General features: G+C 40.0%; 2 protein-coding genes across 2 annotated transcripts; both read right to left on the bottom strand.

The window, feature by feature from the left end:
* Positions 1-657: 657 nt before the first annotated feature.
* On the bottom strand, positions 658-9,894 carry pias1b (protein inhibitor of activated STAT, 1b). Its single transcript, XM_083916919.1, has 14 exons — positions 9,868-9,894; positions 7,445-7,877; positions 7,251-7,335; positions 6,996-7,043; positions 6,123-6,213; positions 5,886-6,020; positions 5,695-5,800; positions 4,754-4,827; positions 4,279-4,439; positions 3,809-3,942; positions 3,544-3,721; positions 3,310-3,449; positions 2,660-2,697; positions 658-2,560 (listed from the first exon to the last, which is right to left on the bottom strand). Exons 1-14 carry the CDS (start codon positions 9,889-9,891, stop codon positions 2,213-2,215), a joined length of 1,995 nt encoding a protein of 664 aa, XP_083773045.1. The 5' UTR covers positions 9,892-9,894; the 3' UTR covers positions 658-2,212.
* Positions 9,895-11,422: 1,528 nt separating this feature from the next.
* skor1b (SKI family transcriptional corepressor 1b) lies at positions 11,423-17,522 on the bottom strand (the record flags this gene model as incomplete). The annotated part of the gene is made up of 7 exons (XM_083915982.1): positions 15,789-17,522; positions 15,342-15,435; positions 15,115-15,219; positions 14,935-14,994; positions 14,444-14,518; positions 12,178-12,252; positions 11,423-11,520 (listed from the first exon to the last, which is right to left on the bottom strand). Exons 1-7 carry the CDS (start codon positions 17,511-17,513, stop codon positions 11,423-11,425), a joined length of 2,232 nt encoding a protein of 743 aa, XP_083772108.1. The 5' UTR covers positions 17,514-17,522.
* Between the last annotated feature and the right edge of the window lie 9,546 nt (positions 17,523-27,068).

The raw sequence follows: 27,068 nt of genomic DNA, 5'->3' as shown, positions 1-27,068 counted from the left end.
GTTTTTATTTTTAATGTTTCTTTTTAAATATATATGTAAAATGAAATATATACACACTGTATAGATATATATTCATTATTGTAGAGAACATACTATATATATTATTATATACTAATGTGATTGCTTCTTTTTGGCTGTTATGATTATATATTGTTGGTGAGCTCTGGTCGCTGTTTTCTATTTAGTTGTGAGCCAGTGCTGGGCTCATCTTGGCTCAATGACACACCTACATGGATCTGAGCCATTATTGCTGCTATTGGTTATTTTTCTGCTGTAGAAACTCAAAATGCGTGCTGCAGTTATGATCTAAGTCAATCCATTATGGAGACGAGAGTGTGCCTCTGGAATAATTATAAAGAGCATTCAATTATAATAAATTAATACAATCACAAAATGGTACTATAAACAGCTTAATTAAATTAGCATATAAATGATTAATAAACTGAAAGTGAAATAATAAAAGATGATTAATTTGACGATTAATGATTCTACAGTGTTTTCTATTTTGTCCATAATGAATAATAACTAACTAAATAAGAATACATCTCACTGCATAATGTATCAGAACACAGGCAGCATAATTAAGACTGACCTCGGAGCAACTACAAGGGTACACTTTCTTATACCTGTTTAATTCTTACAAATATCAAACAGCACAGTAGACCTTGTAGCGGTTCAAAATGATCAAAGCCTCTACTGAGTTATTGACATCATCTGATAGTAAAACAAACAGAAAATGTTACAATGCATGTCAAGCAACTATGACATCTTTAAATAGCATTAATTATATAATTACAAAAGAAATATTACATACAATGACAGCAATGCATATCCACAAATCAAACAAATGCTGAAAACATATATGATAATAAATAATCCTAATTGTAAGCACAAGTCAAGAAAAATAAAGGGAGGGGATGCGTCCATAATAACTTCAATGGTTTTAACTTCCGGGCCAAAATGCATGTTCAAAGACTAAGCTATCACAGTTCTCTCGTTGCAAATACACTTAACAACAACAAAGGCTATGCCTCCTGTGGCCTAAGAAACAGCATAACACTCAAACAGGTGAGCTTTCAGGTAATTCGCAGAGACATGCAAAGCTGAAAACTACTCTTGAAGTGTTTCCTGCAACTGTCAACGCTTCACTGCTCCACACAGCCTTTATGTAAAGAAGCAAGTGCTAAAACCAAAACATAAAGACATCATGAAATGTCAAAGAAATACCTCAAGTGGACCAGGAGCATGTTTCACTTTGAAAGATGTCAACCAGCCACTTCGCTGTAGTTTTCTGTGTATATTTTAAGTATTCAAAATAAAACATGTACTTTAGAATAAACATACACAATAAAAAGGCTGCTTGCTGGGCTAGTGCCATTCATTCACACGCTGAAAAAGCCTGGTCTTAAAATACTGACTTACTCCCAATTCAGAGTAACTTACTCCCGAATTATATCTGTTTTAGGTACAGTCTAAACTATACAATATTGTTCGTATTTGATTGACTGAAACAGGTGAAGAGTACAGTTATGACAACAGAAGGATCTAGCGTTTGCTTTTGCAATTCTAGTGGCAAGAGTTCCTAGAGGCATAAGGAATGCTTCTTTAAAATAACAGCATACATCCAACATAACTTACATCATAAATAATTCCTTACAAATAATAGGACCACAGCATGAATGTCTTACAGAAAAATAAACAGTGATGGCAAAAATGGCCAGATCTTTCTGCTGCCAAAACATTTTGACAGAAATGATGCCATTTAGAAAATAAAGAAAGTGTTACACATGTTCCTGTTTTGCTGTGACCTTGCCTTTTGTACATCAATAACAATGCCCATTTTCTTTAAATTCCAAATATCATGTTACATAAGGTGTCACTTCATTGGGTTCTGTGCACATAACATTATACTGAAATAATGCCATTGACATGGAATATTGAAAAAAAACTGTAAAAACCAGGTACAAAAGGTACAATGTAATCAAAGGACCACATGAAGAGGTGTGAAAAAGTCTTCAGTATTCACAGAAAAATATCAACTGAAGTAACTCACCGGACAAGAAGTGTCCTAAGTTTATATACATATGGTAAGTAAAATTGAAAATAGATTTTCCTCTCTGTACATAGCACTGTATTCTTTCATCTTCTTCTTCCTTATTTACAAAGAACTCCGGTTCTCGAGGTCTCCCTTGTCTTTCAGTTCTGAGGGGATCTAGTCAAGAGAGATAACGTCTGATATGGAGCCGTAAATGGCCGCCGCCGCTGCTGCAGCTTCCACTGATGACCTCGACAATCCTGAGATGGAGTGGCTGTCTCTGTCTCTGTCTCGCTCCCTGTCTTTGTCGCGGTCCCGCAGACTGCTCGAAGACACCAAACTACTGGTGCTGCCACTGTTGCTGCCTCCGTTGGTGGCTGCCAGCGTGCTGCTCCCTGGGGTGCCTGGCGGCTCCCGTAGCATCTGAGAGGAGCCGTAGGGCAGGAAACGGTTGAGAAGCAAATCGTGGTCCTCTGAGGCTGACGCTGATGCAGCTGCTGCGGCAGCCATCACCATATTGTAATGCTAACAGGACAAAAAAAAGAATGTCCATTAACACACCAACCAAACATAAAATTACTGAAGTATGAACCTGCCAAAGTTAAGGTGTTTGAGTAAATATACCTGATTGTCCCCTTGGAGGAACGAGAAGAAATTCAGATCTGTAAGAAAGGGAAGAAGACTCAGTCCCTCTACTTCATTCTGGATATAAACTACCAAACAATGGTAAACAAAGATAGGATTTTGCATGGCTTATGATGGTCACTATAAACATTCCTCCTGCCCATACTGGCTGTGAAAAGATCCTTTCCCCCTTGTAGTTTGGTCTCCTTACTAACACAGCAATTGGAGCTGCAGCAGTGATGATGACAAATAGCTCATGGAGGAAATTAAGGTAAGCTTCTTTAAAACCCTTAGCGCCGGATTGCTGCATTTTGAACATTGGTTCTGTCATTAATAACATCCATAAATACTTAATAAATCATAAATCATTAGGGAAAAAAATAGATGCTCATCATGACCCCAGAATTTGCTTGAGAATCACCACAATAAAAGTCTCCACATGACTATGAGATGATTATTTTCTATTACAAAGACTATAACTTTGAAAGATACCCAATTGATTTACCTAATTCAGACAAAGACACATTGCTTCACAACCAGTATTGATGTGACAAATGAATACTGCGATCAATATCTTATGGGTGTGTGATTACTGTAGTATAACAGATTTCTAAAATCTTAACCAATCTTAAGGTGAGTGACTGATGTACCTGGCAGGTCACTAGTTGTGTGATAATAGTGGCGATAGTCCTGGATAAGAGGTGGAGGGGGAGGAATGTAGCTGGTCTCCACAGGGGGCATGCTGGGAGCTCTGCTCACAGGTGAGCCCTGGTTGTGTAGGTTCAGTACCCTGCGAGGAAAATACACAACATCAAGTTAGAGACAAAAAGGAACAACATTTGTTTATGGTGATCTAACTTCCTGTTTATGGTCTGGAGACTCACCCCTTGTTTGGAGGCGGAGAGCCAGGTGACAGCGAGGGACAGACCCTTTTAGGAGGTGGCTCGTCATCAAGCTCATCCTCTGAAGAGCTATCCAGTGTCAGGTCAATCACATCAACTTTTTTGCTGTTGTCATTAGATGATCCCCGTTTCTGCTCATGCGTTTCTGTCCGAGATGAATCTTTGAAGGAACAGTAAACTCACTCAATGCTCACAGATCTCAATGAATGAGTTCTCTTGAAGAATTTTAAATGTAAGCGCTACATACCGCTGTCTACACCATTGTACGAAGCAGACACCTCCTGCACCTCTTTTTTCGACCTCATGGGGGACCAGTTTCCATCTTCTGTGAACTGGATTTCATCACAGTCAGAGCAGCTATTCAAGATTTCCATGAACAGCCTGTGAAATGTGAAAAGCTTTAGTACTTCATCATCCCTTAAAACTTCTATCTTGGAAATCCAGTGTTATTGACACGTTTTAAAGCTGCGGCTTCAGCTACAAATGAGACGACGAAACATGATGCAGGGAGGTCTATTTAAAGCAATAGATCCATGAGTTTGAATATTTATCAGACACCAAAACACCTCGCAGTTCTTTATAGTACCATGAAAAAGGATTTTTCTCTCAACAGTTATTACAGCAGCCATAACTTCGTTTTGCTTCTAAAAAAATCACCAGGTAAATTGTACAATTATTCTGTTAAGAAGGCAGTCTACCACACTCATGTGTGCTCACCCGTCAATAATGAGGTGCTCATACGGTGCCTTCTTGTCACAGACTGGACACACCCAGGTCGGCTTCTTCTCATTCATTTGGATGTAAAGCGTAGCATCGAAGCACTGAAGGTGCGAACATGTCATTGCTCTGCAAGGGATTGTCAGCCTCATCTTCCCCAGCTTTAAATCAAAAAAAGAGATAAATACAAAATAAATGTCACTCCTCAGTTCTACATTAAATATGGCAACATTTAGTTTTACAATGGCAGAATATTGAAGGACAAAGCAACAGTGCTCTTATGAAGTATACATTATATACAAAAATAACTTTGCCTTAATAAAATACAATGCTTGGCGACTTCAATGACTTTCTTGTTGATTTATCAATGGGCTAATGGACTAACTGGTTCAACTTATATTCTGAAGGCTACCAGGTATACTATACAATTAACTACAATGAAATTTAAACAAAAATAGTATAGTGGGGTATTTACAGGACACAGGAGAGAGACTCGTAGACTGGTTGTGGCGATCTCACTCTCTGGATCAGCTGTTAATTTCTCTTTGACTGAGAGAAAGAAAAAGAAAGACACAAAGACGCAATACAATTATTATGACTGTTTACATCACATTTGGTTTACCTCTGTATAAACCTGTATGCTGGAGGGAAAATGAAAGGTCGATGTGTGTGCAAAAACTATAGTGGAACAACAAAGGAGGATGAAGCTTTTAGGCACTGAGGAACTTTGCAGAACTTAGTTCCTTTTTTGGGTCCTAAATTTAACTCCTGGACTTCCAAGTTGTTGTGACTACGTGATCACACAAGCCACAACAGTGCACAGGAGCAACACTGGAGAGGAAAATTAGAGTATTTAAGTGTAATTTCTTGAATTATTCTGAAATACTGTTATTTTTAGATTTTCAGAATTTGATATAATATCCACTGTGGCTGTACCACCTCTGTACTAGCATGTGTATTTTTAAATATCCAAGGCACTTCAACAAAAAACTTTATTTTGTGAAAAAAAAAACAGTGCACAAAATTAGAGAACAGTAACCATTTTGAAACTAGTGATGCACAGTCATTCAAAGCAAGGACCTCTACACTTCCTATTGACTTTTGAATCCCATAGCCCTGAGAAAACATTGTTTAAATCTTCTCTTTGACACAGTGGTTACTGTTCTCCAATTTTGCTCACTGCTTTTTTTTCACAAAATAAAAGGTTTTTGTTGAAGTGCCTTGGTTTTTAAAAAACATGCTAGTACAGCAGAGGTATAGCCACTGAGGATAACAGTATTTTAGAATAAATCAACAACTTGTTCTCTAATTTTGATCTCCAGTGTTTATGAAAGATGTTAATGTACGTGTATTTTACTTACAGATCAGATGTAGTGGCAAAACATGTTTTTACTACAAAATCAATAGGTAACTTACTCAGAGCTCTTGAGTGGTCAGGGTTCCTAATTCCTTTGGCCCGTAGTCTTTGCAACAACACTGCAGACGACTGCTGTATTACCAGATAAACAGCCATGGAAAAACTCTGACAAAACAAAGAGAAAAATGAGCCCAACAAGTTACGTCTTTAATGACACTCGATTCCTATAGCTTTGCCTGGGTCTTCTTACCCGCCCAATCTCTGAAGTCCACGACACCACAATTGTGTTGGGGACTGTGGTGGACAGGCGGACTAGAGAAGTTATGTTGATGGGGCGACTGGGCCTTTTTGGTTCAACTCCATTTTTGGTTGGAGGAAGATAACCCTGCAGAAAAACATTCAACATCAGTGACCTTGATCCTCCGTAGCTGGTGCCATACACAGAAAATGTGATAAGATATACTGACAACAAACTGTCTGGACTCACCGGGAGATTACAGGGTTTGCCGTTCACCTTCACACACAGATTAGCGGGGAAATGATCCTCCTGGGGACAGCTTGTCTCCGATAAACAAAATCTGAAAATGAAGACAATAAATTACAGAAGCGGTAAGCTCAAAATTTCAGAGACAAATGTCAAAAGCAATTTGTTTAAAGTTGCCACTTCCACAAAAGGTTAGCTTGCTTGCTTATTTTACCATTTCAGTTGTGTGAAGTAGAGCCATCTCCATCTATGATATAGGAGAGCACTTCTTAAAGGATGGCATTCATCCATACAGTGAATATTTAGTTATGCAACTAAGAAAAAATCTTAGGTTTTTCTGTCATTTGAAATTCTTTCTCAAGTAAAGCAATGCTAACAAAGTATGCCAGTTGAATTGTTTCATGTACGGTTTATGCGAGCCTGCAAGCTATCAAAAAAACTCCTGGAATTGAATGGCAAACAAACTGTGAATCATTTTGGTGAAAATACTGCACTTTGTATAATAAAAATTCAACATATTTTTCCATTGTTTTTTCTATTTTTAAATGTGGCTCAACCTTATTGTGAATAAGAAATTGGAGTGTGTTTATCCAGGAGACAAGCATCCACTACATTCTTCGCGACACAATTCAGAACCTATTTCCGTGGTAATTAATTTGTCATTCACTTATGAATGTAAGCAAATAAAAATAACTTTTCTTAAAGTTAGAAATTTAGTTTACCAGCTAAGAATAATGACTGAAATGACAAAAACTATACAAGTGACAACTATTTCTAGTTGCTTCAAAACACACAACCATTATTCACCTAATGCAAATATACTTCTTGGTTAAAGAGAACATTTTTGTGCACTGAAGAATTGTACGTTAGACATACCTTAACTGGACTTGAACAGCAAAGTCACATTTGGTCCCAGATATGTCCCTAAAGAATTGGAATTGAAGTCAGATCAGGCTGGTCAAAACAAATTACTCAATCTTTACGCTATTTCTTGCTGAGTCAGATCAAATCTGCTTTCTATTTCATTACATCCAAAACAGCACATTGAAAAATGGTTTGGTAGTTACAATGCTTTCACAGTATTACTTCTTTTTCCCCTCTCATCTCTTACCAGAGCACTTTCTCACTTACATGGAGCTGCTGATCTGTTGAACTTGCTGTGGTGTTAATGCAAAGGCATAACATGCTTCCTGGAATCGCTGACTGTTGTCTGAGGCTATAAAAAGGAAACCAGGAACATAACATGACAATCAGAAATCACTAGGCACTAATATCAACTTGTGTTGTCACTACACACAAAGCTGAGCAGGAAGTGGCGGACTCACCCAGACTGGTTGGCTTAATGAGCTTGTCCAGAACGTCGTAGAATGGCAATCTCTGGAGCTTGACATCAGGGTGTACAGGGTGCAGGGCGGAGGGGAGGTGAGGCAGACTCAGCTCATGCTTAGGCCCTAGTAAAGAAACAGGCAGCAGAGGCGATGGGGAACCGTGGCTGTCAAATCCCAGCTGGGCAAGGCCAGCGGGCAGACTGGAGGCAGAATGAACACCAGGCAGAGCTAGATCCACTGGCGAAACCATTTTGGTTGGGAAGCGCCGTCTGTAGAGCTCTTTGATCTTCATCTGCACTGCAGGACTGCAACCAGCCTTGAGTAGGTGGAGAGCTTTGGTCAAAAGTTCATGTTTGCGTCCGTGCTTATTCCGCCCTGCATACCCCAACAACACTTGGAGCTCCGAAACTCGAAGGCTCATTACCATTTGCTGGTGAGAAATGTAGAGTGGGGGAAAATGGTCAATTAGAACAGCCTGGAAAACATATTTTCTAATTGTAATGTAAATAAACAACCTTTTCTTTTATCAGACTATCCTTTAAAACATTACAGCATTTTAGATTCACTTCTTTAGATCACTAAAAACCATTCACTAGCTTTCAAATTGCACACACCCGAAATATTTTCATTCTTGTGGAGGATCAGGAAGATTCATACAGTTTCTTTAGCCTTTATCCGCATAATATCTCACTATAAGACACAAATTAATAGCTCAATCATACAGTGTATTTAACAAACACGGTCACATTGAGATTACTTTGGCAGATATGGCCCTTTGGTTAGAGGCAGAAACTGCAGATAACTTATAATGAATCTAATAAAAACAAATCAATAAAGCATTATCACTTCCTAAAAGTGATAATACAGGGTGCGGAGAAGTTAACATAAATATCTGACTGTACAAAATCATGGAATCCAATACAATAAACTTTTTCTTTAGACAGTGGCAGAGTGGTAAATCCAATGATGCTGCTCTCAACAAATAACATATTACAATGTAATGCAGTCACATAAAGCAATAACACAAACCTTATAGATCCAGTATAATTGGACCAACAACTCTGTGACATAGTGGCAATGAAAACAAAACCTATTTAACTCCACAAATGTAGTTTCCAACATTTCATTGTATTATATAATATCATATTCATGTTCCTATAACTGCCGTATGTAGTTATAATCTCTTGTGAATAACACATATGCAAATATAACCGCAATCTCCTTTATCAAGTAGGGTCAACCGCCTGTTAATTGTGGAGCCGAATTACCACTCAATGTGGGATTGCAAAAGGTAAATATTTCAGTAACTGCAAGAACCCTGGTGACGCTTGATGTCTGGCCTGTCAGGGATACATTTACGTATATTCAATAAAAAAAGATGAATTGTATGGCTATATATTGGTTAAAGAACTGGAACTGGTGTCCGTGAATCATTTAAAATCCATTTTTAAATATCTAGAATCAGAAATGTTGACTTGACACTGATTTTTAGATATATTACTTTATTTAGACTACATCTGTTGTTCGTTATGATTGCTGTAATGTAATGTATTTCTGTTCTAATTTTTAACTGTTGCTGCTGCCTTTCTTGGCCTTAACATTAATGGGGTGTAACCTGGTTGAATAAATGTTAAATAAATAAATAAATGCCTTTTATACTGTATAGAAATAACACGGTTCATATGAGACAGATGGTGTCAACCGTGCAGAAGGTCGTTTAGGAAGGGAGCAGATCAAAACGTTTCACAATGGGGGTTTTCTGTCAAGAGTAATTAATTAACGTTACTAACATTGTGAGAGAAGAGGGTGGAAGGAGACATTTAGCATAAACCAGCTAACAGCGCCTTTATGAAGCCGGTGTACTGAAACAAAACATAATGTATGTACTTTATGGTGTGCGTTTCAACAATAATCGCCAACATAAGTTACATCATAGCTAACGCGACAGTTATATTTCGTGGATTACCGCCACATCCAATCAGAAATAACGCCAATGGAAGCTAAAGTGCGTTTGTCATCCAGGGAATAGACAGAGCCCACTTTTAAACAGACATTTCGGTCCACCTGTTTAAGTACGGATACTGTCAGGTGGATGACGCTACAAGGCCGTTGGGTATAACACGTTGACATGAATGCAGCTTTCATATTTGACTAAAGAGCGATATCTGGCCTTATCTGCAGGTGAGCAGAGGCAGCATAACGGAACCTCGGCAACAATAACAAAGCTAATGCTAACGAGCTAGCCGGCCAGCTAACAGTTTGTCCGGTCTCCACTGCTCTGCTGTTTTGGTATTAAATGCTTAGATAACAACATTCATCGGCTCTCTACTGTCGAGTAATAATGGCGCAATGATTGGAAATTCAAATTTCACTGTGTGAAACGTAAATTTGTCAAAGCTAATGCAAGGGGCTCGCTTTACCTTCAGTTCCGCACTCTCCGCCATCTTGTTACATTAGGTGCGCAAGCGCAACAGCCATCCTCAAGGGAGAAGCGCAAATTCAAAAAATTGTGACGCTTCTTCCCCGCAGACGACAGGGGGCGCTGCCGCAACACAGAACAGTATTGTGCCTGTATCACTGAAATACCATTTCATGAGTTTGAGGACTGTTGTTATGTTGAGTATAAAATGAACAAAAGATAAAACGGACTGGTTAGGTCGCCTCGTGAAAGCAAAATCGTGTGTATTATTTTTCATTTAACCTATAATCTAGTTTATCTCCAGCTATACTAGCCTATTACTTGGGATTGACACACCATTAATGGCCATTTGCCAACCATTTTGTTAATCAATTAACCGTTTAAGTTATTTACCAACTACACATGGCAAAAAAAATGCATAAATATTAGGATATTTTCCCTTTTCTCTGTTTTCTATCAAGGGATATTCAATAATATATAGGGCTAAGCCTATAGGCCTAAGCAAGTGTCAGACCCAACGGGCTCTGGGAACTTGTGTTGGACTATTCTCTACTATTCCTGACAGCTTAACATCAATCAGCTTATCTAATAAACATTTACAGGTAAGCTAATCGTTAGGCTAGTTGTATCCGTATGGTGCAACTCAAACACAGGTGTTTTCTTATGGATATAATTTTTTTCTGGCGCTAGTCGATAGTCTCAAATTCATAAACACTTTATTGATCCCCAGGGGGAAATCCAACACACAAAGGGGAAAGTTGCACATAACTTCAAAGGCAGAGCAAATGATTTGCTTCTGCTAAGATATAAATTAAGAGTTATATATCCTATGAATCCAATTCACAGGAAGGGAATTGTGCATGAATACATATTTATTTTAATAAAATCATGTATTCATTAGCGATGAAAAACAATTGGCTACATGAACAAAAGGCTACTCTTAATAGAATATGTTTTACTTACACTTATACTTCGCGGGTGTTCAAATTTCGCCTAAAACTTCTGTTTTTGTAAGTCTTCAGAAACAAATGGCATGGTTTGACCGCTACAGATTATATTATCATTAATTCTATTGTAGGCCTATTTCAATGCACAAGCTTTTTAATGTATTCCCATCATTTGTTTAAAGTGCATAATATCCAAAGGAAGCTATCGGCCTGCAAAGAACACAGAAAAGTAGGCTATAATTCACAATATTGAGAGGATAAGGAGCAATGAATTAACACGTCAGTGTTGCTATTATTGACCAAAAAAAAAAACAACAAAAAAAAACAACGAAATAACAACCTATAACTATTACAAGATACATACATTGTCATTGCACTTTGCCACAAATAATAAATATCATCAATGGTATCATTTTAGTAAAAACAAATTACAATGTATGTAAGATGGTTACATAAATACTGAGGGTGGAGATACATCATTTTAATATATTACAATTAATTACAAGTTAGTCTTCCTTCAACTTGATTCGTCAGAGGTTTTCCGTGGTTTGACGGACTCTGTAGACGTGTCTTTTGTTTCTCTTTCATATAAATGTATAGTAATCTGGTTCAGGGTGGCAGCAGAGGAGGTTTGAAGGAGCAGGATCCACTGCAGTGACGAGGAGTCAACATCTTACACGAGAAATGGTGTAAAGCGTCGTGAGCTTCTATGAAGAAGGAGATAAGACAATCAATAGTGCACTTGCATGCGAGGGTAAATCGGACTTATTGAACATTATATTAAAGTACAACACACAATAGAAGTATTCGCATCGTTTGAGTTAAACAGTTAAAATAATGTGATCAACTGATTCAAGACCATGCTCCACTAATGTTTGGATCGGGTCTGGTAATTGTGAGCCTCCGGGTGCAGAAACATCATCCTGGCTGATTTAACAGTTTTAACTCCTGCTGAATATCATAACGAGTTCCTCTTTCTTGGTCAAACTCGCTGCGCCTGGAGACCGGATAACCAAGACGCACACTGAGGAATAGATATGTTTATTTGTAATTTACTAGGTTATAAGTCCGTATATGTAATAAATAAATAAAAGAATTAATACATAAATACATAAGTGAGGAATTAAGTAAATTGGTCCCAGGTATACCTAAAGTATGACAAAGATCGGAAGTGGTTCCCGAGTGCAAGAGATTCCGGTGCATTTAACAGAAGCAAACGAAAGCCGATAGACAACACACGCAAATTCTTGATATCCTGTAGCTTAAACACACATTTTGATAAGCTTTCATCAATCACGTCGGTAAAACATGCCAGAATAAATCTTTCAATCCTGTATCCGCTCCCTCTGCTTTATTTCTCTCACCTCTGACGATGTGAAGCTGCTGAACCATCTCTTCTCTGTAGGAAAGTTCCCTTTTCATTTGATCCTGGAAATTATCTGAGGAACAAACGGAAAAATCTGAGTCAGTGAAGTCGTAGGTAAGCCTCGATTTAGATAAACAAACACAACAACAATCAATGAAAACTTAAACCCCACAAAGGGCGTTCATTTAGCCTGTCTCACCCCTTAAATAAATACTTATATAAGTTTGTTTGTCCTGGTATTAATAATAAATATTCATGTGAGCATAAAAAAATAAACGGTAGAATAAAAAGTAGACAGTCAGTTGGATGAAGTCTTCCCCGTAAATGGTTGCTTTAGGAGATTTAAATACATTAAAGTGGACCTTCAGCAGCCTCTACAGGGCGCTGTTCTCAAGATAAGCGACTAACTTTGTCATACTATGGTCTCAGTATACTTAAATGTATGTTTTACAGTGTGAGCATTTTTGAAAAAACATACTTTTAATATCATTGCTGGGGTTCAGAATATGTGGATGAAGGCAGCAATGAGGTTAAATGATAAAGTGTAAATGGAAAACGGTTTGCAAAAGTAATCTAATCTCTTTTTTATTTAAACTAAACTGCCTAGAAAATCTAAATATGTCCTTAGTCAGAACCTTTTTAGACGTTTGTGTTGTGGTTGTAATCAACAATGGCTTCCTCTGTATTTTAATTGTGTCTTGTTTGCAGACTTAGATTAGACTTGATGCTATAACAATCCACTTTATTGGCAATTAAGAGGTTCAGATGGAATAAAATTGTGGAATAAATGTAGAATGGAGGTATTTGCACCAAGTGTGTAATGCTACAGACAGACCCGTTGTGCTGTCTTGATAATATTCTACTTTGTATTCATCAAACTCCAAATAGCTGCATTTACTATGAATAAATACATTAAAAAAATGAATGCATGCATTCCAGTAAAGTCCACACGCTTTAAATTGAGCTTTAAGGAAGAAGCATCACTGGTACTGAAATCAAAAAATACCTAAATGAAGGGAATACATGGAGACTCCAATTTACATTGAGTTCAGTTGTGAATTAATATCTAAGACTTCCTATAACTTTGACATGTGTGATGCTGCACAAATGTGGGACAAAATCAATATAATTTCAAACAATTCACAACAATACACAACAGGTCATATCTGAGATATGATAATGATAAATATCCTGTATACTGATGTGTACTGTTTGATGTTTATTTACACACAAATCTGATGAAGACGGATGTGGATTATATGTGTTTAGTAATGTAACCATTCTGATAAAGACTCTTTACTTTGGACATGACAGAGTCCTTTGTGTTTGTCCGGTCTGATCTGAAAGTTTGAATAATTGAATAATATTTAAAACTATACATCTTTGGCATTTGACTTTTCTCCCACTGCTCTTATAGATCCGTTCTGTGCAGCTCATCTATTCTCCATTCGAATGAGATTCTGCTTTCTCCCAAAACAAAGTGTGAAAAGAATTGAGTGGGTGAGATGTTTTCAAGCATTTTGCAGAAAAGGTGTTTAGCAGTTATTGTCAGTTAAAAAAATACTGCAGTAGTCCAAAATGTGAATGCTGTTTTGTCCTGCAGTTCGCCTGAGATTCACATGAAGCACTCTGCACAGAGAGTTGCTTCCTCTGGATGTGAATACAGTTTCATATCGAGAATGAAGAGCTTTACAGCACCAGTGTGGAGTTTTTACAGTAGCCACGGCTGTGTTTATAAATGCAGATGTCACTTTAGTAACACCGACATTCTCCGCAGCTCCATAACTGTTTTTTTCACGTTAACATATTTGAAAATGTCTATATGTCCATATCTTTTTAAAAGAAGTGGTACTCAGGGTATCAGTGTTTCTGTAAATTAGTTTGTTCCCCAAAATATCTGCTCTTTCCTCCCCACAGAGCATTTCTTTCTGAAGATGCATGGATATTTTTGGAATCCTCTCAAATAATTGTCAAAGGGGTTTTGAGATGCACCTCTTCCCAGCCGGAGTCTGCCCCTGAACCACTTAGCAATTTTGGAAGAGTGGCGCCCTTTAAGAGATTTGTGCTCCCAGAGAAGAGCACATGGATGTCACTGTTGATGTGGATTTGGTCATGGGTTCATGTTTGGGCCTGAATAACAAACATGTCAGGAAAGCAACACTTAGCTGCACCAGAGAGACTTTTGAGCCTCTGTCTGTCAAATCACTGCTTGGTGATGAAAGCCAAAAATAGTTGGAAAGGCACTGTGGCAGAATTTAGCTTACCTTTCAAGTTTTGAAATTCACGTTCCAGCTTTTTCCTCAGCTCAACTTGCTCTAACAGCTGCTTCTGTAGTTCCTCTAAAAAGCAGACACAAATAGAGGACGTTGGAGGAGCAAATGCACAGTATAGGCTTTTGTATCATCTGCCTTCTAGGACAGTTTTCTATTTTTAATGACACTGATGAGGACACCCTCATCATTTACACCGACTATTCAGAGCAGGTCTTCCTGGGCGTGCAGTCAAACAAAAAAAAAACTTCCCTTTTAATTTCTTTTTGGGACAAATGCCAAAAAAATCAGCCTGAAGGCAAAACTAAGAAATAATAAGAGAAGAAATTTTTCTTTATTTTCAGTAAAAATAAAATGCTAATTGTGGTAATTGTTACAGTCTTTTTTTAGACCTAGATAACGATAATGACAATAACAATAACATTGTCTTTGAAGAGGCTTTTTGTCTGTCAATGTTTTAATCAAAAAGTAAGACATGGTCTTACCTTTTGCCAGACTTTCTATGGCTCTTTGTGTTGGCAGAGCTCTGGCTGGCGCGTCCTTGCCTGAATACACAGAAAATAAATTATATTCGCCCAGCTGAAAAAAAAAAAACTAAACCCGTCTCTCTTTAAACTTATAACAGAGAAAAAAAAATCCTATTCGCTGACCTCGGTGTAACTTACCCTCATCCGGCTCTCGCTGGTTCTCCTCGCTGCTTTGTTCATTAAAAGATTTCGTTTCGATCTCCTCCACTGTGGAAGACGGCTCTTCTTTACTTGCACTCTCATCTTAAGAGAAAATAAATTGGTATGATTTTACCCCTTTTTCCTTTTTCTGTCTTCCTTTATTTCTTTTTTAATTTTTTTTCTACAGCGAAATGTTTTTACAAAAGCAGGAAAAAATGTCTAACCATTGGTTGTAAGTACTCCAGTCTTGTAATTCGCAGGTCTGAACTGATATGGACTGCTCCTTTGTTGCAGCTCAGCCCTCTCCGGTGTGTACACCTAAAGAAGACAGAATCACCACTTCTTTGAACTCTTAAAATCACAAGAGGTTTGGCAAAATCAGTCATAACTAAAATAATATATAATATTAATAATTAAAAATATACTCTAAGTTGAAGTGTATACATTTTTATTTAAAGGATTGAATTGTGTTTTCCCCAAATATTGTGGACATGCTGTTTGTTGCTGCTGTTACACGGTTTTAACATAAAATACGCATTCCCCCACAAGAACACATAGATTTATCTGTTTAAAAAAATACACACAAGCCAAAGAAAGAAACCCACTTGCAAAAAAACAAACACCTAAAGCACGTATTTATCGCCAGTGTTTCTCAGTTATAAGTCACTCACTTCAGTAAAAGACGCAGTTATGTGGGTCTCTGATAACTGCTTGTTGTGCAGTTCTCTGTCAGAGGACTGGGCCACGTGTAGGCTCATTTTCTGGGAGTCAAGCACACTGCTCTCCTGCAGGCTCTTGGAGTCCGAGTCGGGTGGGGAAACACTGTGAGCCAAGCCGGGGGGAGTCCGAGGACACACCGAGGACAGAGGCCGGGAGTCCTCCTCCTCCTCTGGTGTTTTATTTGTCTCCACATCCACGTCTGGCTCTTCCTCACTGTCCACGCACGGGGACATTGACCGATAGCTCGAGCTCTCGCTTAAGAAATCGGGCGATAAATAGCCGGTGCGACACCCGTTGTACGCGCCCCTGTTGCCGTACAGCTTTGCGATGCAGTCCGCGTCTTTAATAACGGGTCTGAATGCGGAGACGTAGCTGATTTTCCGGGGCGTGAGGGTCATCCCCTCCAGTGGCCTCGCCTCATCCCCTGACTTGTCGTCTTCGTTACGCGTGGACTGAGTGCTGGAGCACCGGTCGTTTTCGACCATGCTGTCTTTTGAGGTGTTGGTGCTCCGGTCGCTGTGCTCTGAAATGTCCATGTCAGTCTGTCTAGGAGGACACAGCAGTTCTGGTGGGGGTTTGTGCTGAGTCTGGGGGTACGGGGGCATGGGCAGCGCGCCCGCCGCGGGCCAGAACATGGGGAAGGAGTGATAGGCGCTGTCCTTGGTACCAGGCCACAGGACACCCGGGAGGCCCGCTTTGCTTTGCTCTCCCAGCATACTGTCGTCTTTCTTCTGGCACAGGCCGAAAGCTGGGAACCCGTACGGATGAGGGAAGAGCGGCGGTGGGATCTTCTGCAGCATCCCGAAACCTTTACTGGGCACGGGGATGACCGGGTAGCTGCGCGTGCTCGTCATGCCGCTCCGGTTGTCCTCGCAGCTGAGGATTTTTGCAGGTATCTCGGGCGAGTCTCGGGGACGGCTGTGACCATGTTGTTTTAGGGAAGAACCGGAATCTGACCCGCTGCCTGGCAGCGTCCTCTTGCGACTGCCCCCATTGAACATGGCCTTCACGTCTTCCCATGCGTGTTGTATATCTGTCTGGCCGTTTTTATCTGATAATTTCAGATGCCGCCTCCAAGAATTGAAATTGGCTGCATCTGGCTGCGTGTACTTGGACTCTGGCGTGCGATGCGAGTGAAATATGAATTTATTTGGAGAAAAATACATGTTGCAATAGGAGCACTTGATGCACTTGGCCCTGGAGCTGTTGTATCTGGCCGGGATGAAGTTGCCTCGACTCCCCCAGGCACATTCGTGGGAAACATCAAATGCAAAATTCTCTGGAAGTTTAGGCGGCGCATGAGCTCCTAGGAATGACTTACAAAGTCTCTCGGCCTCGCGTTTAGTGATCATCCCGCAGCGCCTGGAGGAGATTGGCATCGCACCGGCTCTTCGCAGGATCTCCAGCTGAACAGGAGTGCACTGGACGCAGGTGATCCCCAGTGCCACACGCCGGTTGTGTATCTCGTTATAGCTGTAAGTCTTCAGCAGCGTGTTAGATATCTGTGCAAGGCAAAGTCTCTCCTGGCCATCTATCACCAAAGACACAATCGGTATTCCGTACAGCACCGTCTCTCCGACCTGGTTGGGCTTCAGGTTCTTAATGCTCGTGTAAGAAAGTTCTTGTTTGGAGCTTGGCGAGGAGCTGGAGTCTCGTCCCGCAGGTGTGGAGTCCATCCTTGGAGGCCTGGAAGCTGCAGACATGACGTTTGACATAAAGATGTGAGATTCTCATAACAGCCTCAAGTAGAGCTTATATAATAACCCATTAATGGAGACTTTAAGTTCATTACTTCATAGCAGGTATTCCGAAACAGAAACAAAGAGGACATTACAGGCCTTCACTTTCATAAAGTTACATGAACTCAATTGTTTAATATATTTTAGAGCAGTCCTTGAGAATAAAAGCAGCTCCTTAATGAGCAATATGCTTGTGGCATGTTGAGCAAATTATATATTCCTTGCACTTAAAACTCCACTTAAATTAATTGCATTTGCCTGCAACTTCTGCCCCTTTTTATTGTTAACAGCAGTTTAAAAGTCGGAGAATTTGCATGTAATAATTTCAACAGACTGAGCGTAAAACGTTGTAACCGATGGATTGAATTGATGACACAAACAAACACAGACTGTACTGTCGAGATCAGTTTCCCAAACCCACCTTTTAATGTTCGCGCAGCTCCCCTCCGCCGTGAATGAGAAAGCTGTGATCAAGCAAGTCGGAGCGACGAGAAGAAAATAGTCTGCGTTGGAGGATGTAAATATGTTCGCTTTAGGAGTGGGACGCAGTTTTTCCGTGCAGCACCTCCTCCCTCCTGCTCACTGTCCTCCTCTCTCTGCTCCGCTGTCGGTGTGTGCGGAAGGTTTGTGTTGCGCCAGCAGCACCAGCAGCGTCCACATGGCAGAAAGACTGAAGTACAGCCCCCCCTCTACGACACACACACGGCAATCAAGTGACGGCAAAACTTATGGCGAGGCACACCCACTCACACAGACAGTCTGCATTAACTATGAATTCATAACCAATGAAGGTGGTTTGGTCATATAGCAGCCTGCAGGGCAACACAGAATAAAGTCTAGAATTATCAAACAAACACAGGCACTTAACATGTTGTTTAATGCAGCATGGGTGTTTAAATACACACTAAATTAAATAAATGAATCTTTCATTAATCTGTCGCCTATTGTGTCCAACATAATGCATTTAATTTATTCTTTTGCACTATCCTGTTGTAAAAAACGCCATGTTATTGACATTAGGTTATGCACGGAGGAGGCTGCAGTGGGATTTGGCATTCCGCTAACACGCACACACACACACACACACACACACACACACACACACACACACACACACACACACACACACACACACACAGCAGGGACCCACTGACACATTGTTGTGTGCATCATGGAGCCAGCTACAGGCCCGCTGACGAACAGGCCTTCAACATGTGCTGGGTTCCCACGGATTCATCGTTTACATGCTATACACTTCGCCTACACGCGTTTTGACAATAACCAGCTGCTCAGAAAGGTCACTCTCTGTGATCTGCGCTTTGTGTTGTTTTTCCCTCCGAGCTGAAAGAAAAAGATCAGACAGAGTGACAATGCGGACAGCCTCGCGACGCCCCATAAGCGACGGGCGTTTAACTTTTTAAAGTCAATAAAGCTTCGAATAATTTTTCATCTGGCACACGCGCGGCGCCGAGCACTGATGTAATATTAATGAAGGAAACAGGACACGTTCCTGTTGGTCCTATTGCCTTCAGTGGGACAGAGCTGCACAGAAATAATAACAATTTGTCCACAATCACTGATTTCAGATGCATTGTTAATTTGAATACAGACAGTGTAAATATCTGGCGAGTTATTCCGAAATAGTGATAACTGGTCTATTAAAAACAGTCATTTGATCATAAAACAGTTACAAATGCAAATCAAAATGCTAATGAACGTTATTATCGTTTTAGTTATAACATTCTTTGTCACGTATTCAAAAATGAATAAGGGAAACAAGACTGACCTTTGGGATTAAAACGAGTTTCATAACTGAGATCAATGTATAAAAGATCTTGTATGAAAATGCATTTTGGTTGGGAGCCAAAGTCCATCCAAGTGAACAGACGACGTGAAGCGTCGCCTCACGTCAAAATAATTCAAATCAAGGGGTTGTCTCCTCCATCTGCTTATTTATCGATTATTGAACGTGTATGGCATGTTACACATCGATTGTCATCAACACAAACATCTTAATTAAAAGTCATTGTTGCTATCAGATCTATTCAAAGCTTAATGACAGTGTGAACAACTCCTACCGGAATGAAATGACCTAAATGCCTGTTCAGCTACAGAGACTGTAAATAAACCCTTACAATTCAACAGATGTTTATAAAATTAATATTTTTTCAAACGACATGCAGCATTCACAGACTCATTCGCTGTAGGAAGTGGTGTAAAATCAGCTAGGAAATGAGAAAAGTAACCCAAAAAAGTCTGTATAGGTCATAATCAGGCTACATTTCTGTGCAAGAGAGAGCAGCTCGTTTAAAAGTGGCTGCATTAATCACAGTGCTGCATCAAAGTATGATAATCACCTGAACACTCTATTAAAATAAAAGTGCCAGCCCAGGGGAAATCTTACCTTACTCTTTAATTGTTTTGAGGCTGTGATAGGCTTTTTAATCTAAGATTAATTTATGCATTCTTAAATAACTCTACATATGATTAATAAGCTTGAAAATTAAAAGGAGACTGAAGCAATTATAACAAGTGGTTGGTCATCACCTCATTAGATGGTATTAGAAAGATGCAGTTTGGGAGCGTGTGTGTGTGTGTGTGTGTGTGTGTGTGTGTGTGTGTGTGTGTGTGTGTGTGTGTGTGTGTGTGTGTGTGTGTGTGTGTGTGTGAGAGAGTTTGCCTGATTGGGTATCAGCAAAAAGTGGAGAGATTGTTTGATGACAATCACATGGATAAGTGATGCTGGCTAATTGTTCTGGATATTTCTAACCTGCTGGACGAGTCACATTCATTTAGAAGGAACTTGATGTGATACATGATTTATTTTAACGGACTTATTGTCGGTTATAGCAGCACAGATCCTAATCCTCATCCAGATCAACTCAGACTGTTCCAATCATTCACCATTGCCAGTGTTGATGCTGACTGGATTCTGAGCTGCAAAGACTATAAAAGAGAAAGATCAGCTGTTTGAGAGGCCCAAGGAGAGACGCACGTAAACAGTGAGACTTGCTAAATGGTTGCTAATGTGTAAACAAGACATCACTCCTCTCCTGCTCTGATGTTTATTTGTCTCCTAAAAGCCCACCCCTGGGTCCTGACCCCCACATCCTCCACCGCTAAACGCAACATTTCTTCTCACAGGAGGTGGTGTGCAATATATGTGTGTGTGAGTGAGGGGGGGGAGTTCATCACTGCATCAAATGAGGCTGAGCGCAGGGACCCTTTTGTCACAGACAGGGACTCATCTGCCACTGGTGAGCTGTGAGGTCCTAGGGGAAGGAAGGAACAAAGGTGCTAAAAGGCTGTGTGACAATGAGGGCGCTCCGAGGAGAGCCTTCAAGTGTGGGACGCAGGCTGCACGGGACAAGCTGTGCCAATCACTCCGCAATTACTTTTTTGTGTCAATCCAGAGGCCTTGTGTGGGCATTCATGAGGAGAAGCAAGGACAGGAGCAGCCACGGCGAGGACCGTCTATCTCTGCACTTTGCATCTCACATAGAGCTGACCCTAAACTCATCACGGCATACATGTAAATCACCTGCTCAAGACGACATTTTACACTGGAAGGATTCAAGTTTTGTGGAGTGAAAGGCAATGTGGCAGACAAACAATATATACATATTAGAAAAAAAATACATAAAAGGATAAAACTTCAAGAAAAAAATTATAAAAATAAATAAAAAAGGTCAAATGTTACAAGTGTAAATATACCGTGTGCAAAACGCAAAGGATGTGGTGAAGTTAAGGCAGAAGTCAGATTTCCCCATCCTGATGACCTGAGCGAAGATGTTTTTTCTTAATCTCACTGTATTAAACATAAGTAAAAGTATTTTACTTTAATCTGATATCTGGTATATTTTATAATGTTTAACACTATATTAATATAGGCGATATAGTATATCGTAAAACGTCAAATGTACACAAAATTACATTTGAAATAATCTAATTTGTTTTAAATGCAGCAAACTTTTTTTTTCACACTTTTTGATCAGGAAAAAAAACTCTTCACATGTGTGAAATAAAGACAAATTTTGTCAAGATTTTGAGTTCATTTTTGACCCTGGATAAAGTGGTTAAAAAAAACCTCACCACAAGGTCCATAGTCAACCAATTTTGTTAAGTTTTAACATCAGTTTTCTTTGAATTATTAATTAGGACAACAGCGTTTTGGAAAAAACAAAACAAAACCACAAAAACAATAAAACATGATATAATGATATTGTCATATTTAACCATATCTACAACAAATAAGGACAAATACAGCAGAAAAAAGGCCTCTATACTGCTAATTTACAATGAAAAACTCTCAGGCTTAATTGTCATACTGACTGCCTCACTATGTTTATTTAGAGAGTTTAAGTTTTTTGTATTAACACTCTATGTTACAGTATAATAAAAAAGATGCAGGAATTTGTCTATATCCAACCCCGAGCAGTTTCAATGGTGTAATGAGGAGTCAAGTGAGAATGGGAATTATCGTAATGATAACAAAGGTCTATGCACCATAGCTTGGGGCTATATTGTAGGGCATTACCATAAAGATGCGATGTGCTTGTATTGCAGGGTTTGTGTGAGGGAGCAGGCCAAAGAGATAATAACTATTAGTAGATGACAGTGCTTTGTGGGATTCCAGCTGTGGAGCCCAAATTTCCATACAGATAGAATGGCTCTGGGTGGATGATATGCGTGTGTGGGGGGAAGGGCTGGGTGACTCAGTGGACTCATCACACACACGCACACACACACACACCATAGTCTGCAAGTGGCAAATCTCACCGTGGACTTTGGGGTAAGGTGAGAGCCTCCGGTTTGAACACTCTGCAGGTCTCTGTGGAGGAACTGTCCAGAGTACTGAAACAGCCCTGTTGCTCTGCTGACAGCTTTCAAAGTCAGGAAGTGCAAACAGCTTGGACTTTCTTTCTGTGTGTGTGTGTGTGTGTGTGTGTGTGTGTGTGTGTGTGTGTGTGTGTGTGTGTGTGTGTGTGTGTGTGTGTGTGTGTGTGTGTGTGTGTGTGTGTGTGTGTGTGTGTGTGTGTGTGTGTGTGTGTGTGTGTGTGTGTGTGTGTGTGTGTGTGTGTGCGTGTGTGTGTGTGTGTATGAATAGAGGACCAGAGATTTCCATCAAGATCACATGCAGGTGAGAGGGTGTGCAACATACTTGTCAGCACCAGGGATTGCGTGTAAAATTCAAACAAGTAAAATTCTCTTTCAATAAAAAAATGTGCCCTTTCAAGGTTGAAAACTTTCAAAAGCACACACAAACAACTTGTATCCGACATGTATGAGAGTACATGTATCTTTTTATGTTACAAAAATATATACGATATTTCAGTTGGAATTGATATTTGAAAATGAACGTGAGGTGTTCCCTCTTCATTACCTGATTTGAGGGTTTGTGTGAGGGAGCAGGCCAAAGAGATAATAACTATTAGTAGATGACAGTGCTTTGTGGGATTCCAGCTGTGGAGCCCAAATTTCCATACAGATAGAATGGCTCTGGGTGGATGATATGCGTGTGTGGGGGGAAGGGCTGGGTGACTCAGTGGACTCATCACACACACGCACACACACACACACCATAGTCTGCAAGTGGCAAATCTCACCGTGGACTTTGGGGTAAGGTGAGAGCCTCCGGTTTGAACACTCTGCAGGTCTCTGTGGAGGAACTGTCCAGAGTACTGAAACAGCCCTGTTGCTCTGCTGACAGCTTTCAAAGTCAGGAAGTGCAAACAGCTTGGACTTTCTTTCTGTGTGTGTGTGTGTGTGTGTGTGTGTGTGTGTGTGTGTGTGTGTGTGTGTGTGTGTGTGTGTGTGTGTGTGTGTGTGTGTGTGTGTGTGTGTGTGTGTGTGTGTGTGTGTGTGTGTGTGTGTGTGTGTGTGTGTGTGTGTGTGTGTGTGTGTGTGCGTGTGTGTGTGTGTGTATGAATAGAGGACCAGAGATTTCCATCAAGATCACATGCAGGTGAGAGGGTGTGCAACATACTTGTCAGCACCAGGGATTGCGTGTAAAATTCAAACAAGTAAAATTCTCTTTCAATAAAAAAATGTGCCCTTTCAAGGTTGAAAACTTTCAAAAGCACACACAAACAACTTGTATCCGACATGTATGAGAGTACATGTATCTTTTTATGTTACAAAAATATATACGATATTTCAGTTGGAATTGATATTTGAAAATGAACGTGAGGTGTTCCCTCTTCATTACCTGATGTTTTTTTTTTAGCCAGAATGTCTGAATAGAGTTTGTGAAAGTATTCTGCTGGGAGAACATGGTGATAAGAGGATGTTTTAACAAAAAATAGAGGTAAATGAATAAAGAGATGTGGCAGGTTGATTAACAGACTTTGCAAAAGTATCCCCTTTGCTGTAGAGTTATTTAATTATTCAAGGATGTGTTTCTTCACGAATTATTGTGCAAATAGGCCTAGACAAGCTAACAATCATCTGGCTCTGTCTGAAACTTAAAAGAAATATAAAAAAAAAACTGGGTAGGAGCGCTGCTTGGACTGACATCTTCAAGACTTTTTAAAACCCTTAAAATGCCTTTATTGTCATTAGACCTAAAAACAAGACATTGCGCTCGACCATGAAATAGTTTGCACATATGCCAAGCTAAGCTAACTGTGTCCTGGCTGTACCTTCCTATCTAAAAAGGACAGACGAGAGTGGTATCACTCCTCTAAGCTAACTTTCAGCAAGAAAGCAAATGTGAGTATTTCCCATAAATGTTAAACTATTCCTTTAAAGCATCAAAACTGGAACTGCTTCTACATAGGTAATTAATTTAAACTGGTGTTCCCTCTATGTGAACTTGAACAGCAGCTTGTGTGAGTGTGTCATTATGACCCAGAAAGGACACGTAGATGAGAGGATTCATGACTGAGTGAGACAGAAAAAGTGTGAGATTAAAAGGTAGCTTTGATAAATGATCTATGGGAGATGAGGTTAATAATAGCAGTAGATGTAGTGGTGGAGAATTTAAGTGTGCTGTCTCCTGAGTTCCAGTCAATCCGCTGGTGTAAATAAATCCACAAACATCTGTAAACAATGGTGCAAATGTTTTCCATTAAGCAAACACAGCTGCTTAAAGCGGGGCCCCGGAGATCGAACAGGTAAGAGGGCCGGGATCCCGGGACAGAGCATTTTCTTTTTTGGTCGACTTCCAGTGCCAGGCATGCTGTGTGCATTTATGTAAGGGCGAGGCTAACAGAGAGGAGACAAAGATAGTGAGAGCAGAGAGCGTGAGGAAACCAATCACCCTGTAATTATCCCCCCGGTGTGTGAACTGCCCAACTCTCCGTCCTTGATAGATTCACCTGACCCAATAACACAACACACAGCTACAACGGACTGGAGGCGGGATAAAGACAACACCATAGATCAGCCAGGGATCAGCAATGAGACAAAGACCTAACCTCTGGGAGCTGTGGTGAAATTAAAGAACCAAAAGACTGAACCAATCCTGTTACAGCTTCCCATTAAAAGCCTGGGAGCTGCTTGAGAAACGGCACAAGTGTGGTAATGCAGGATTCAATTTCATTTGATATTAAAGAAACACCCCTTGGCATCTCTCTCCCTCTCTTTCTCATACTCTCTGTTACCTTGGAGTGATGTATTAAGCCATTTAAATTAACAATGAAATGACTTATTCTAATACGCCAGTCCTGAGGAGAGCCTGGGATGCTTGGTGGAGTGGGACATCAACAGCACCTCTAAACCTCAGGCTGGGCAGCGATGCATGTCGCTCCTTTCAGATAGCCCAAACAATCTGGCCAGCACTCCATCCAAAAGGCAGACATTCATATGGTCATTATGATGCGGAGAGGGTGAATAACACCACTGAGCCAGGCATTACTGGACCCCGAAAACGACATCTTCCAAAGACGAGTAAGTACATGTCCTTTCTGTGGAGGAATTGAGAGAAAAAGAATCAGTAAATACACCAAAGTCCTATAAAGAAAACGACTTATTTTTTGGGGGGGAGTTTGAGGCAGCGAAGCAGAAGCTGCAGTGTTTATGAACTTCAGTAGCAGCTTATAAAATCTCATATTACTGCACTCATCTAGTCTATGACTGATACAGACTTCTAAATCATTCATACTAAGGCCTTGGTCAGCTGAATACAAATGAGGATACAGTGGGTGCCCCGTCTGTCCCTGAGGGGGTGTACAGAAATAGATCTGAGAAAAGCACAGTTTGATTGATGCTGCAACACTCTGAATAATGATCGGTTCAGAGGTCAAACTACTTCAGTGGCATGCATTATATCATTAATTACAGACATCAATAAACAATACGACACTGTCCATATGTTTTAAGGGCGCTTATGCCTCCTCTCTTCCCCGCTGGATGATTTCACAATTAATAACGGTCACACGGTGACCTAAAAATACAGAAAAAAAGACACTCATCAGCTATTGATCGCATTCTCACAGTAGAAAAATGTGGTGTAGTAATTACATGTGATGAGAGAAGCCCATTTCGATCTCACAGTTACATATGCAATTAAAATATTATTCATTACCTCTTAAATAAAAGCCTGGTTCTGAAATCCCATTAAATTTGGGATAATTGTGTGTGTTTAATTATAAGCTGTGGCAGGAAGAAAAGAAAGAAGGAAGTTTCGGAGAAAGTAACAGAATGTGCTGTGACCTAGATAGCTGAGGAGGCATTTTGTTTTAAAAGTGACCTTGCTGTGAAACCTCAGCTCAGAATAGCTCAGATAGCTTTCCATGGACTTTTGGTGCACAGACCTGCCACTTCAGGTTCTGGTATAGCTTTAAGATTTCTCACATTTTGTAATGATTAAAAGCTTATAATTTTAGGCGGAATACAGCACTATGATACTGTGATATAGTAAGATCGGTTATAGCTACAGAGACAGTTTTTAATAGTTGGATGTGCTGTGGAAACGAGTGCTGCTGGATTGTTTATACTGGCAGAAGAAAAACTACAGGTGCTGGCTTTCTTCAGAGGTGAAAAGTACCTTTTCTTATTTACTGTGCTTGACAGATACTTACTTGAGTAGGCCTACTTCTACTTTACTCCACTTCCTTTATCTGGCAGCTTCTACTTGATGGAAGTTATAACCTGATATTTTGGGAAATATGCTAAGATTGATACCACTGTCATTGGTTTTCTGAATTTGAAGCTACAGCCAGCAGCCAGTTAAGCTAAGCATAGAGAATGAAAACAGCTTGGCTCTGTCTGAAATCAAGACTGCAACTTGTCCTTTTCCCACTTCAGTCTTTGTACAGATCAAAAAACCAAGATAAACCAAGATAATAAGTTTAGAGGTGCAGGGCAGCGGTTATGGATAAAAAAATTAAGACAGGCTAGCTTTCCCCCCTTGTTTCCAGTCTTTAAGCTAAGCTAACAAACTAATAGCTGTAGCTTCATATTTATTATATAGACAGAGTGATAGTGAAATTGATATTCTTCCTCTCAGTTAATTATTAGCAATAATGGGGAGCGTACCTATGTTCCCTG

Source organism: Echiichthys vipera, assembly GCF_963691815.1.
Source record: "Echiichthys vipera genome assembly, chromosome: 7".
Lineage (NCBI taxonomy): Eukaryota > Metazoa > Chordata > Actinopteri > Perciformes > Trachinidae > Echiichthys > Echiichthys vipera.
This window is presented reverse-complemented; position numbering and strand designations above follow the sequence as displayed.